General features: G+C 35.4%; 1 protein-coding gene across 9 annotated transcripts in view; it reads right to left on the reverse strand.

The window, feature by feature from the left end:
* MPDZ (multiple PDZ domain crumbs cell polarity complex component) overlaps nucleotides 1-14,127 on the reverse strand; it is a 103,915-nt gene that overhangs the window by 39,384 nt on the left and 50,404 nt on the right. For 6 of the 9 annotated variants that reach the window (XM_088130432.1, XM_088130433.1, XM_088130438.1 and 3 more), the window contains 6 exons: nucleotides 13,561-13,803; nucleotides 12,646-12,754; nucleotides 10,592-10,790; nucleotides 8,516-8,557; nucleotides 4,632-4,736; nucleotides 2,074-2,166 (listed from right to left, as the gene is read on the reverse strand). In XM_088130432.1, the coding sequence (XP_087986558.1) occupies nucleotides 2,074-2,166; nucleotides 4,632-4,736; nucleotides 8,516-8,557; nucleotides 10,592-10,790; nucleotides 12,646-12,754; nucleotides 13,561-13,803 (791 nt within the window). The remainder of the gene's footprint in view (nucleotides 1-2,073; nucleotides 2,167-4,631; nucleotides 4,737-8,515; nucleotides 8,558-10,591; nucleotides 10,791-12,645; nucleotides 12,755-13,560; nucleotides 13,804-14,127) is intronic. The other 3 variants (XM_088130439.1, XM_088130435.1, XM_088130437.1) reach the window with 2 other exon arrangements.

The raw sequence follows: 14,127 nt of genomic DNA on the forward strand, positions 1-14,127 counted from the left end.
CCCATTGCTCTACAAACTGAAATCCTGGAGCTCTTTCAACAAATGGGTCACATCAGAGCCACAATTTTGACATACAGCATTCATAAATCCTATTGCTGTCAGTTTGTAATGCCTTCACTAAGTCAGAATATCAAAATAACAGAAAAAGTTGTTTGTCCTTCACACTCTCTAAAAATATTGCCATAGCCAGTCTTCCTGTCTCAAAATATGTGAGCCTTCACTGGTGTAAATAAGGCAAAATAAATGTTAATAATCTGAGGAACTGAACTCATGAATATATTGGGCTGATACCAGCCCAGTATGGGGACATGCAAATGTCTGCAATGTATTGATTTATACTCATTACATGGTAGAAGGAGATCCTTTATTTTCTGTGATAATTATCACACTCACAAATGTGTTGCTAAAAAGAGACCCACGTTACAATAAATTTGTTAATGACTTTTGCCATAGTTTTGAAAGATCTGGTCAATTTATATGATCAGTAAAATCAAGTCTAAACCTTTTTTTTTTTCTGAACAAGGTACTTCGTTTATTAATGTATTTATTTATAAAACTTTCTATCTGCTTTCTAGCATGGAGTAGGATTATTTCTAGTATTAACAGACACATTTATCTGTATGAAGCTATTCTTCACACAGTAGTTGGATGATGCAGTCCTAGTCCACTGCAGTTTGCTGACCTTAGCACTTGAATTTGCTAAATATTTGTTTTTGGCAAATATAATTGCAAATTGTTTTTAAACATCCCCTCTCACATTACTTACTATTTACAAGTAATAACTATCATGTTATTCTAATAGCTTTCAATACATAGATAATCTCAGTTATAGTTCAGTTGAAAAGTTTGTTATTTAAAAAAGAACTAAGTAACTTCAATAGAATGGCTTAATGAAGATCTAGCAGTATTACAGTACATAGGAACCATATGAATTTCTTCTTTTTGCTGAAGCAAAGTTCTCATTTTGTAGCTGATCACTGAATACCCTTTTCAGTGTATTTAAGAAGAAATGTACTCCTAATTACAGAAAAGTATTTATACTTGTCAAAATAAATAACTAAATGAACTACTAGATGATTATACTATTATTAATGGAACAATCAACCTCTATTACCATCAGTGTGTCACATCTGAGAGGCTGATGTTCATTTTTCTTCTTGCTCTTTTCCCATTTTTTCTCTACCTCCACTACAGGGAGTGATAAATGATATTGTTTTTCAGAAAACTAAGACCTATTAGTAATAGTAGAAATCATAGCTTCTGTTATATAAGGCTGTTGAACAACGCAAGTATTATTATTACAGAAAAATATTATAATTACATTTATCATCAGAAATTTTGAGACTTTTCAGTAAGAAACTCTCTAAGAGGGAAGCATTAATCTCCTCAACCTTTATTCTCAATCCTCATAGCCCAGTGCCACCATGTGGCCAAGTTCATACTATATTTAGATCTGTGTATTCATTATGGTGGCCATACCCAGGTTCACATCCACCATCAGTCAGGGAAATTTACTGAGTCAGGTACTAGCTCACAGCACAATTTTAGGTTAGTAGGTTGCTATGTGGTAGAAAAGTGGAGGAGAGCATGCCTTGAAGGAAATGTGGGGTAAAAATCTAATAAGCAAACATAAACAAATAAGCAAATAATATTGTACAAGCTTGAGATTGATGGGAAGTCTCTTAGAGATCCATCTGCAGTTGGACAGCGAGAGATTATATGGATGTAAAGCTAATTAAGGGATTATGATTATATGATGAGAGATCCCTTAAGACCATTTTGCTTCTCATGTGGTTTCCCTTTTATCACATAATCACTGCTTTAAGTTCAAGAGTCTATGGGTATATACCAATTTTTTCCTAATTCCATTATTATAATATTTGGACTTGGAACTCAAGGCAGAAAATCTCATTAGCACATCTTTTATTTCCCATAGTAATAACACAACGTTTTCTAAAATGAGTCCCATTGAATTCACTAAGTCTAAATAACAAACCAAGTATTCCCTTTTAGAATTTTCAAACTGATCTATTGGGCTCTAACAGGAAGGCTAGGCCTGAAAGACAAGCATACCGTCTTGGTTGATTCCAGTTACTGTAGCCTGTGTTCTGAAGCTCACTTTCTTCTCCTTCTCCTTCTTCGCGTTCTGGTAGTTCTGGAATTTCTCTGCATATAAACAAACTTTGCTCTAAATAAAAAAAATCATTACGATCCCAAAGACAATTCTTTAATTCTTTGGGAGTAGTGAAAAACTTGGGGGGAAATGGTAAATAGTAAAATAAAATTTTAAAAACCTGAAACAAACAGAAATGTACAGTATATTGGGGATAATAATATAACAATGACAAAAACATGGGTACAAATAAGGCAACAATAGTACTTGATGGGATGAGATAGGATAGAATAGGATAAAAAATAAAATCAACTGGACCAGCCATGAAATTATACGATAGAACATACAACCCAAAAACCTCATGAGATTTATCAATGCAACAATATTAAAATAAAACATGGATTGCAATTCATAATGAAAGCATCCGCATTATTTGTATACTGTCTTGTTCATTTTTTTTTAATGTAATCCATATGATATTGGCTAGGACTGAATATTTAATGCCTTGATATACATGAACAGAAAACATTTCTAAGTTTATATGGATATATGGAGACAAGGTAGTTTGTTTGCTTTTTCCAAATGGAAACCTGCTATACTTTGTGGGTGCCAAATTTTGAAGAACAGATTTTTGGAGGCTTGGAGGAAGGGCTGCCATTGGAAAGCATAAGCTAAAGAGTTCCAATGAAAATGAGAAATACTAATCTCAGACATTAGTTCTTTATTCCTCTAGGGAATAATGTGATACAATAGGAAAAGCTATCAGCTCACACAACAGGATTTCTTTCTGTCCCCCTTCCTTACAACCCTCTGAAAGACCTCAAAATCTGCTCAAAGGGGTTGCATTTTTTGAGAGGGAAATGATGAGAAACATACAGTATTATTGGATTCCACCCACATAATTTTCCAGGGAAACAATTCTAATCAATGAGCATTTATTTAATCTATAGGTACTTTCTATTTAGAGAGATCTTGTAGATCAGCAACTAGATTTCTATTCCAGTACAAAAGCAAATCCTATATGTCACCTGAGTTTCAGACTAAAACATCTATTAAACTGATGACAGTGCTTCACAAAAGTTAAACCCAAACTAGCTCAATAAAACTTTTTGTTCATGCTCTTCTTCATGTTTCAATCCATATGTGGAAGAAATACAATTTTCATGGCCCAGAAACCTTTCCATACTTTCCAAGGGCAGGGCCCCCATGTGGTAATTTGTCATTACATCAAATTTTCAAACATGTCTAATCTGAAAATAGACACTACGCTAAGCCTTTCTGTAATTTGCATGGTTTTAGTTTAGCATACTGCACTAATCCAACTATGTATTTATTGCTAGGCATGATCTGTAAAGCCAACTGCAAATCAGGGCTTAGTGTAAAATATGAACTGTCTGTTCCCACATTCACTGCAATGCATAAAAATGAGCAGGGACGCATTTGTGTGTGTGCTGGAAACTGCACACACATTATAAGCTATTTAGCATGAATTCACTGTTTTTCTATTTTTACTGAAGAGAGGGGGAGGGGATAAAGTGGAATAAAACATATGGTGTCCCCACTGAGATTGGACTAGGCTTAATGATTGTCTAGTTTCCATAAAGTAGAACAAATAATGTATCTACATAATGATGCTTTGGCTTTAGTATATCTCCTCACTCTCTCTACCAATTATACAACTTTGCTAACAAGTTATGTGCATGGTTACAACACTAAAAAATGACAGTTTGGGCAATTTCTATAGCAATTATGTTTATAAGATCCCACAAGAAGACCTAAATTGTCCTCTATACATCTGTTAGGCTTAAAGACTTCTCATTTAAAATAAGTAATAATTTGATTATTCAAAGTAGAATTACTAGATATTTATTGGGTAGTTCTTTCTAACAGTGTCATGCAAAACATCAGTGCGTGTTACATCTGTGTCAAAAGTCTAGAAGTCAGTACAGTGCAGACATCTCCTGAAGTCCAGCAAAAGATGAAAGTAGAAGCCAGCAATCTGCAGAAACCTTGATAAAATGGACTTTGTGTGAAACAAACCAAATTTGTGCAGTGATTCACATCACTTGTATCAATGTACATAGTTTGCATAATAGCATATCATTCAAGTGATATAAACTGATGCAAGTGACATAATTTGCATGATGACATCATCACGCAAGAGACAGAAGTAGCTCCACTGACATACCCTCCAATTTAATGAACAATTGGGAATAAGAGACACCCCCTTCCCCCCAGCCGGACTGTTAAATTGGGGCTCAATGTACCATAAATAGTTTGGACACAAATGATTATTCCTTTGCCTTCATTTTCCATTTTTTGTTCCCTTATCTAGAGTAAGTAAGTATAGCCCAACCCTCCCCTCCCCCAAAAATGAAAGAACAAAGAAATTCATATTTTTCCAATCAATATCTGTACAGTTTTTCTTCATTCTTGGATAGTGTTTTCTATGCAGGGGTGGACTGAATTAAAGCAAAAGGAGTTCTGTTTTTATTAATAATATAGTACTCTAAATTACCTTACAGTGTGTGAAGGGAAAACATCTAATGGCATTGTTCCTTCTGGCTGCTGCCCTAAACTGGCTTGGTACTCTTCTAATTGCTCTGCTGGCACATAGCTAATGCTGCAACACAAAAATAAAAATTAAATTAAGTGGCTGCAGATGTCTAGAATATCATTCAGTATTGAGCAACAGAGATTTTTAAGGCTATAATCCACACCGTGGCTCAGCACAAGTATCTAGCTCTTAAGTCAGGAAGCCTCCTTTTCATTCACTGGGAATGTAACAACCGCAAGCCACACAGATCTATGTATATTGAAAACATATATTGCATTATATGATGGGCTTTTTATGCTGTGAAAGGAACACACCAGGACTTCATTGACTTGCAACAGTGTCTTTTCCCTAACTAAATATATTAAAGCTTATTTTTGATAAAGGCAGTCCTCTAATTTTTCCTGAATCCTTGAATCAGGAAACCCTGTGCCATCATATGTCTCCTACCAGCTAACGCATTCTCTTGGTGACATTTTTTTTTAAATTAAATTGGTACTCAAAGGAAAATTTTCTTAGCAAATGGAAGGACATAACAGAATGGATGTACAAAGAATTTCACTATGGCTATACCTCAGTTTTGCACAGTGGGAAATTTAAAACTTCCTGTTTTACACTGCTTTTAATTGTTAATGCTACTAGATGTTTTAGTGACATTTTAATATTTTAAACAGCTCTATTGTTATTTTTTTCTTTGGACTTCAGCTTGGGTACTTTGGAAAGGCAATGCATAAATATGAAATATTTGCAGACATCACTTTTAGCCAAAATACCCTCTTTTTTCTATGAAGTTTATATCCTTACATGGTTCCTTCGAAAGGAAGTGAAGTACTGGTTAGCATCCAAGAGACATTATGACACATATTGAAAGAATAGCATTCTTTTAAAACACTAGATATTTAAAAAGACAGCAAAATGCAACTAGGATAACAGTGAAGGAGACTAAGAGCTTTAAAAAGTTATTAATGAAAATGACATTAAATTAGTAGATCATTCAACAATGTTCCATTGGTCAAACCAAACCAAACCAAATCAAAACAAATTAGACAAAAAGTACTCTCCGGCAGCCCAGAAACAGAAGCCAATACAGGTAGTCCTTGCTTTGTGACTGCATCCTTTAGGACTGTTTGTAGTTATAACAGTGATGAAAAAGTAATTTTACAACTAATCCTCACATTTATGACCTTCGCAAGTCTGTAAAGCAAAGGAAAGCTGAAATAAGATCGTAAGCACAGTTGTGGTTCCACTTAGTGGCCACTTCACTTAACAACCAAGATGCCGGTCCCAATTGTGGTCACTCAACGAGGACTACCTGTATTATTAGAACTGCATTTCCCTGCAGTGTCTAGGATACTCGTCATAACTCCTAAATCACTTGGCTTAAGCAGGAAATAGCTGTGGAACTGTGCAAGCATGCCAAATTGTGTTGTATTTCCTACTGGCTGAAAGCAACTATAGAAAGAAGGATCTATTAAAATGAGGGATAGACTTCAGATTTCACAGCTGAAATCTTTCGCAGGACTACTAATCTAAAGTGATCAAGGTTTAAACTGATTGTACACTGATTCTTCAGAAGGTAAAGAAGACAAGACTATTTTTCATCCTGAACCAACATAAAGTGAGAAGATAGGGATGTAAATATTATGCACCATGCAACACAGAAAGAAAGAAACCACATGCATGATTCAATAGGCAGACAAAAAGTGTTTTACGCATACTACAATAGGAACAAACCAAATAAAGAAATTTGTGATCACATTTAGAAGAAATCACAGTACAAATTTAACAATGAAGTAAGATTCATTTGGTTACAGTGTAGGAAAAATAAAATATATGCATCACTGAAAATACAAGAGTGAGATTAATCCAGACATCAGTACATCCATAGCTGTGTCAGTGATAAGCAACTTGAAAACATAATAATACTTGAACTGGGATTTGATGCTTCACTTTATATAAAAGTTTGGTCTTTCTTTAATAATGGGTATTGGACAAATATTGTAATAGACATACGCAATCTGAAAAGTTATATTATAACATCAGACTGAATATATGGACAATGCAAGGATTTCCAAACTGAGATGGAGTATCACAGTGTAGCATGAAAAGAGCTGAGGTAGTCCTTGAAAATTAAGCAGCTGTGTTGCATATATCCACCACTGTAAGTTTAGCAGTGTGGGAAGTCCATAAGCATTGATTTTTTGTTTCTTTGCTTATGTACATTCTATGTTGTAACTACAAGAGAAGAAACAGAGGTAAATGGGGAACCTCTGAACTACCTGTGCTACAAATAATTACAGAAACATTGCTATTGTCCAGGAAAAAAAAAAAATTCTGGGCAAAAGGAATGATGGGATGTTGAAACAAAAAGCTAGTAACAGGACTATCCAGGAGATGATAAGAAGACAATTACTTGCTAGGAACTCTTGAATAAATATGTATCTTTTAAAGGACAGAATGAAAAAAACCTTCACTTTTAGTCCAGAAAGCACTTTGCCCAATTTCAGCCATCCACCTGTAAGCATGGAAACAGCTTCAAGATATCCAGTTCTCTGATGGATACCTGGAGGAAAGACAGAACTCAAAGGAACAGGAGTATTTGTTTTGTTTCTGCACCATGGATGTTTAAAGACAGATTTCTCTCCTGTTGAAATCAAAGGAAGGGAATATATCCAGGGTAGTTCCATGGCTCGTATAGATTACCTTAGTTAATGGACATTTAAGGAGGCTTTGGATCTAGTAGTTTAATGAGTTGGTTTCCTAGCACATCTCCTGATTAAACCCTGGCAGACTATCTGAGGTTTACAACAATGGATTTTCCTGTCCAAGGTCCAAGTTTTCTCTCTGACCACTGAGTGGAAAATCTAAGTATTAGTGTTTCCTTCAGATTTAAAGGCAAAAAGGTGCTTCAATGTGTGCAGAAGAACAAATACAATCCCTGTCGGCAACCCTTTAAAGCAGCCGTGCCTTTCCCAGGATCTCACACCTACTCACAACAGCTACTTCATGATCTTAGGGAAAAAAGAGTTTTGATTTAAGGAGCTGCAGACCAGCACCTCGTCTGCAGTCTTCCATGCCCTGAAGTATCTTTTTTTTCAAATCCAAAGACTTGCACAGCCCACCGTTCCCCACAAGACTACATCCTAAGTAATTTATAGCCTGCATTTCTTTGAGCATGAAACTCAGAGGAACACAGAAAGGATTCTAAGGCATTCTCTTATCCACATATTAACCTGATCCATAACTGCTTAGCTACAACAAGATGTTGCATGGGATGCTTTAAATTTGATTATTTTTGTTTTCTCCCTAGCAGGATCCACTTTTTTTTCTTTTCAGATCAACTGAATGTTGTTCCATTGGTTGCGACAGGAACTGACTGACCAGCTTGTCACCCAAGCCTGGTGTCGTGGGCTGAGAGAGAGTGACTGGCCCAAAGTCACGCAGCCGGCTTTCATACCTAAGGTGGGACTAGAACTCATAGTCTCCTGGTTTCTAGCCTGGAGCCTTAACCACTAGACCAAACTGGCACTCTACTGTAAATCTGATTAATATTTGGCATTTAAAAGATGAATGCATGTGTTTTTAACTGATTGAAAACTATAATATTCATTATATATCTCCAAATATACCTATATGTTGAAGGATTTGATATAGTTGAATAATTAATCAGGTAATCTCATCTAGTAATAGGTTTTAATTGGATGAAAGCACCTGTGTGTCTGTGTATATAATGCTGTACCTATATCTGGATACATCCCAGTTACTTCTGATGTTATGAAAGCATGAATGATTTAACAGACAAGTTGGAACATAGAGCTATAATGAGCTTTTGAATTGCCAATACTCACACATAAAAAGGGGCCTGATCATCAGCAGGTGTTGGAGAAGATCTAGAATGTGAAGCATACGACGCAGCATCTTTTTACAATAGTGTTAACAAATGTCAGTGACTTCTACTCAATGAGAGATGCATACACACGTATTTGAAAGTGTGCACTCCTGTTTTCTTTCCTCTTCCCCCCTCTCCACCTCTATTCTATTCACACCTCCCATCAGAAAGCATCTGTTCTTTATTGGAGTGTATAGCAATGATTATTAACAAGCATGAAAAACGCAAGTGCAATCAATCTTTTATTCCTTGATCAGAGATTCATCTCCACACGTTCAGTTAAGGCAGGTGAATTCTGAATCAGCTCTGTAATTATCTGGCAGATGTTAGAGGCAGCTGTTATAACTGCTGCTAAAAGCAAAAGTCTAGATATTGTTAAAGAAATGTAAGGTGCAGTGAGCAGTGAAGGCACACACATTCTGATGATGCTATACATCTGCTTTTATGTTTAGGAAAAAAACAGTTCCTTTAGATGTGGAGGGCGGGAGGAAGAGACAGATATGAGAGAGAGAGAGCATGCATATTCTCTTGATACTATAAACTATAATCCCAATGAAAATTATTATGAAGAAAACTATGCTGAGCTTGACACTCAAATTGGGGAACTGGAACAAACTTTTGTCTGCCTTTAAAAAGCCCAAATTTGAACTGCTAATTTGGGATGCAAAATACAGTACCTGCAATTTATCTCTAGGGCATTTGCAACACTGTTTTAGTAGCTGTAGATCATTCCAGTTCATTGCAACTGAGTGGCAATTTACATTAAATTATACTCCCCAAAAGACTTAAAATACAGGTCTTTTTCCTAATACTTGTAAAAATGTACTGATAAAGCATCATTCTTCTGTTTTAATATCATGTATCATAATTTCTGTTATTCACCATTTTTCTATTCACTATTGAAATATTTCTCAAAAACTGGGGGTAAGAAAAGATCAAAGTTTATTTATAAAATTCCAATGTTTTTTCCTAGTTTATCTGCCTGAACAAAAGTTTGAGCTATGTGGGATGCACACTCCTATTTTCTCCTACGGGCACACACAAAAGGCACTTCTCTTCATCCATCAAGGCATCATGTAATTCAGATCCCCTGCAAATACAATCAACATGTCTTCCAGGAATAAGGGAAAGCAGGAAAATCAAAAAGGTCTTAAGTGCCATTTTGTCATGTGGATTAATGTATCATTCTTTCCCACTCTAATCCCACTAATAATTTGAAATAAAGGAGAGACGTTTGTTCCTTTCTGACCTGATTACCACTCCCATTCATGCAACTGATGAAAATCACAACAAACAATTTTTTTCCAACATGCTGCAGTATCCCATCAACTTTCTGCATCCCTCACAAGTGAAAGGTGAATATTCTTCCACTGCAAGCTTCAAGCCTTAAGGAGCAGCTGCTAGGCTTTTATTTTTAGAGAGGCACTTCAGGATTTAGTTTAATAGTATTTTTAAATCACAGTTCAGAGTTTTTTCATTATTAGTTACGTATCTGTAAGATTGAGTGATATGGGCAGAAAATTTTTCCTTTATTGCAAATGGTTGGCAAGTTCCATGTATTTATTTCAACCTATTACGTTATATCAAATCACTGAATGGAAGCATCAAGCCACCATAATGGAATACAGTCTTGGAACTCTGATCAACATCTATAGAGTCCTTGAGGTTCTCTGAGCTTGGTTGTTTTCTTGCAAATGTTTCGTTACCCGGCTAGGTAACATCTTCACTGAAGATGTTACCTAGCCGGGTAACGAAACATTTGCAAGAAAACAACCAAGCTCAGAGAACCCCAAGGACTCCACAGTTCAACCCTGAGCTACACATATTCTCTTCTATTGGTACATCTATAGGTTGGTTGAGGTTCACAGAAGACATTTCAACTTCTTCTATCAATGTAAAATCCATTTTAATACTGAAATTTTGTAAGATACTGAATTAAACATAATCACGGAATTAAAAAAAATAGTTGCAATGACAATATAATTGATGCATACTGTTTTTGAAAATCAACCAATCTGTATGACATTCAACTTACTTTATATCTGGTCCAATGAGAGAATGCCTCCTCAGCATGGCTCGTGCCTGGGCACTAGTTAAATTAGCAGTAGGTTCCTCATTAATAGACAAAATACAGTCTCCAATACCAATTCGTCCATCACGATTTATGGATCCACCATGGATAATGCTGCGGACTATCATTCCCGTGCCATCTTTATTGGAACTTACTGTCATCCCTAAAAGAAGAGAATAAAAATTTTAAGGTATTACAACATGAAATATGGGAACAAAATGGGTGTATGACGATGATCCTACATTGAGTAACATTCATTTTAGAAAATCATTTGCATGTTTATCTATCTCTGCCAATATACTCATACTTCCACGTACCTTTTAATCATGCCTTGGAGAAAAATCAGTATCATATTGGTAGATTATGGACTCAATTCAAGCTAGTTACAATCAATGTAAATTCCCCTTTGATCCAAAAAAGTCTTCCAATGGTGGATTAAATCTCCTCACTACTGAGCAAAGGCAAGAATTTTTTAATTGCAAGCTTTGCTGTTGTGATTGGCCTTCCAGATTTTTCTTCCTTTTTTTTCTTTTTCTTTTTTTTTGACAATGTTGTAGAAGAAAGCAATGTGTTAAAAATGAAGTTAGGTGTCCAAAGTTAAATAGCTAGCTTGCTCAGTATCCAGGTGGCTAGGTTTGCTAATCTATAGGACAGGAGTTTGCTTATTCGAAGTTTTTTTATTATTACTATTCTTTCTGGGAGGGAGATACAAATCTTTAACTTGTGCCTAATAACATTAGATCAGTAAAGCTGACTTTACCTGAGCTTGATGAAAAATCTGCAAACATTTGTTATGGATGATGCTCTGAAAAGGAGGTAAGGATGCATGAGCATACCCCGAACACAGAGGTGAGCAATCACTGATAATAATTGGCTTGGAAATATGATCTGAGGAGTCAACATGCAAGATATTCCTGGCAGGTCAAAATAAATCATCTAGAAAGTTCTCATGAAAAAACCTGATAACAGCTGAGGCTGACATATGAGATTGTCTCTCCAAGTCTACAGCTGTCTCCATCATATAAGCTCATGGTTAAGATCAAAAAGATGATGGAATTCCTAATGCCTTCTGTTCTTTGTTTAAAAAGCTTTTAATGAGTTGAGATCCGGTTTTTTAGACACAGACACAAAGAAAGAAGTGGAGAACATAAAAGAAAAAGGCAAGGAATTTATTTTTTAAAAGAGAACCATATGAGCGAAGAGAATGAACAATGGGAAAAAAGAGGTTCAAGATGAAATAATGTTGAGGAAATAACAGAAGTTTTGTTCTGAACAGGAAAGAATTACAAGGCACATAAGTGAAGGATTTAGTTCTTCCTATATTTAATATGGCCATTATTTTTCTGCTTCTGAAAATTTCCAGGATTCTTCTCTAAATTTGGAGTTCTTAGGTTTTGCATCATTCTATTAAGAAAACCTAATTTTAATGTAGTTTCAGCATTGTAACAATTCTTAATTTTAGTGTTAATTAAATTATTTGGACAACTATATCATGCCCCAGTTATTAAAAATAGATAATTAGGTTTGGAGGCATTAATCTGTTGCCTGATTATAACAACACAGATTGATCCCGTCCTGACTGTTCCTGCCTTCATGTGGAACTTAGTGGAAAGGAAAACGTATAAATATAATTGCTCAATATATACATTTTTGAGGTTGTAGAGATACAGGTTGTCCACAGACCAGCCAAACTCAGAAAAGCTTCTTCATTAAGAATATATAAACATGCTTTATACAGAATCTAGCACAGTACTGTATTGATTACTGTGTCTGGAAGAGATTTGAGAACATCAGGTAACCAGATCTTTTATAGTCCAGCTATCTGAGATTCTGCAAACAAATGCAAGGGAAAAGTAGCTCCCTCTCTTTAATCACATATGAAATTTCAATTGGGGCAGTGTATAAAGAGCTTTGCTTTTTGATTAAAGCAAGCTAGCTTTCTTTAAGGAATAACTAGGCAGAAATTATGGTTACAAGAACAATAACAAAGATATGTACTGCTAAGTGAAGTACATTACCTAAGCTTGAATTGCCTTTTGCAATAGTAATAGTCTTCTCAAACTTGTTTTTGTTTATATCTAGGCCAGCATGCATTAAGCTATTATTTTCCATCAAGAATACTTGATCCTGATAAGAAGAAAAGCAGAGTCAGTTCATAAGAGTAAGCGTCTGGAAAACATAATAGGATTTTGTGTCATTTACAAATTATAGTATGCATGCTAGACGTTCCTCTGATAATAAAATGCATATTTATAACTTCCTTCAAAGATCTTGATCCTATTTAAAATAAGCAAACAAATAAAGTAACATAGTGATTTACTAAAACAACAGCATTGAGAAAGTAAGGATATCCTTCACAAACGGCAGCAAAAAGACATGCAATTTTCTAAAATAGACTTCTCGAATCTGGTGACCTCCAGATGCACACGGCAACAGTCAGGGTTCCAAGTTTAGAAAGTTGTATAATCCGACAGATCTGCTCTGCCTAGCTATACAACATCTTCTACTCCTTGTTGCACACTCCATATTAGTCTCCAAAAATGGAATTAATCTTTGTATTAATGAATCTGCAATCTCATCTCTCTATAAAGATCCTTATAGGATCTCTCCACAAGATTAGCCATGATTTTGCATTGCATAGAACAATGTTTTTGGATAGCAAGTTATAAGTGCTATGTTGAGCCACAGCAGAGTTCTTAGAAAGCAAGCCGTGCTACAAACTAGCATACATAATCCACACAACCCCAATTTAAGTTGCATTTGATTCTTCCTAAAACAAAAGTAATCCATATGACACAATGACCAGGAACAATGTTTGGGAAGTACCACTATCTTTAGTCCCCTTGGAGCTACTAACCTCTGAAAATGGTGTATTTTCACAAATACATCAAATGAATCCTCCCAGTAGAATCAAGTGGCAATCTAGAACTTACCTTTGTACTGTGTGAAAATTCAGGTGTTAGGTGACACTCTCTCCAAATGCTTATGCTTTCATGTTCAATTTGTTTCTTAGGGGACTGTGTTGTTGGATTCACAAGAAAAGGCTCTGTGGTCTGTTTCACACATATACTTGCAGCTTTATTCTCTGTCCCTCTTTGTATTAGATCCATTGTGTACAGGTTTTTATCTGATGACCGGTAACGGAGTAGGTCACTTGAACCTTCTTTGCAAGTGGTCTAGCAAACAAGATAACACAAATTCCAAACACTTTCATTCTATTTATAAAATATGATAGAGGATTTTTAAATTAATTATTGATTATTAAAATAAAGAAGGGCCATCACAGAATTGGAGGGAGGGTTAAGGAATTATAGTACATTTTAACTTTATATACTACTCTTCTACTGAAACTAAATATCTTAAACAGCAAATAATTCCTTTGTACCAGAAATGATCAAGGAAGTTCTATACAGGTAGTCCTTGCTTAACGACCATTAGTTTAGCGACCATTCAAAGTTACGACAGTGCTAAACCTACCGTATTTTTCCGTCAATAAGATG

This window comes from Python bivittatus, unplaced genomic scaffold, assembly GCF_059951505.1.
Source record: "Python bivittatus isolate LINGU-HERP-01145 unplaced genomic scaffold, Pbiv_v1 ctg000850_np1212, whole genome shotgun sequence".
Classification (NCBI taxonomy): domain Eukaryota; kingdom Metazoa; phylum Chordata; class Lepidosauria; order Squamata; family Pythonidae; genus Python; species Python bivittatus.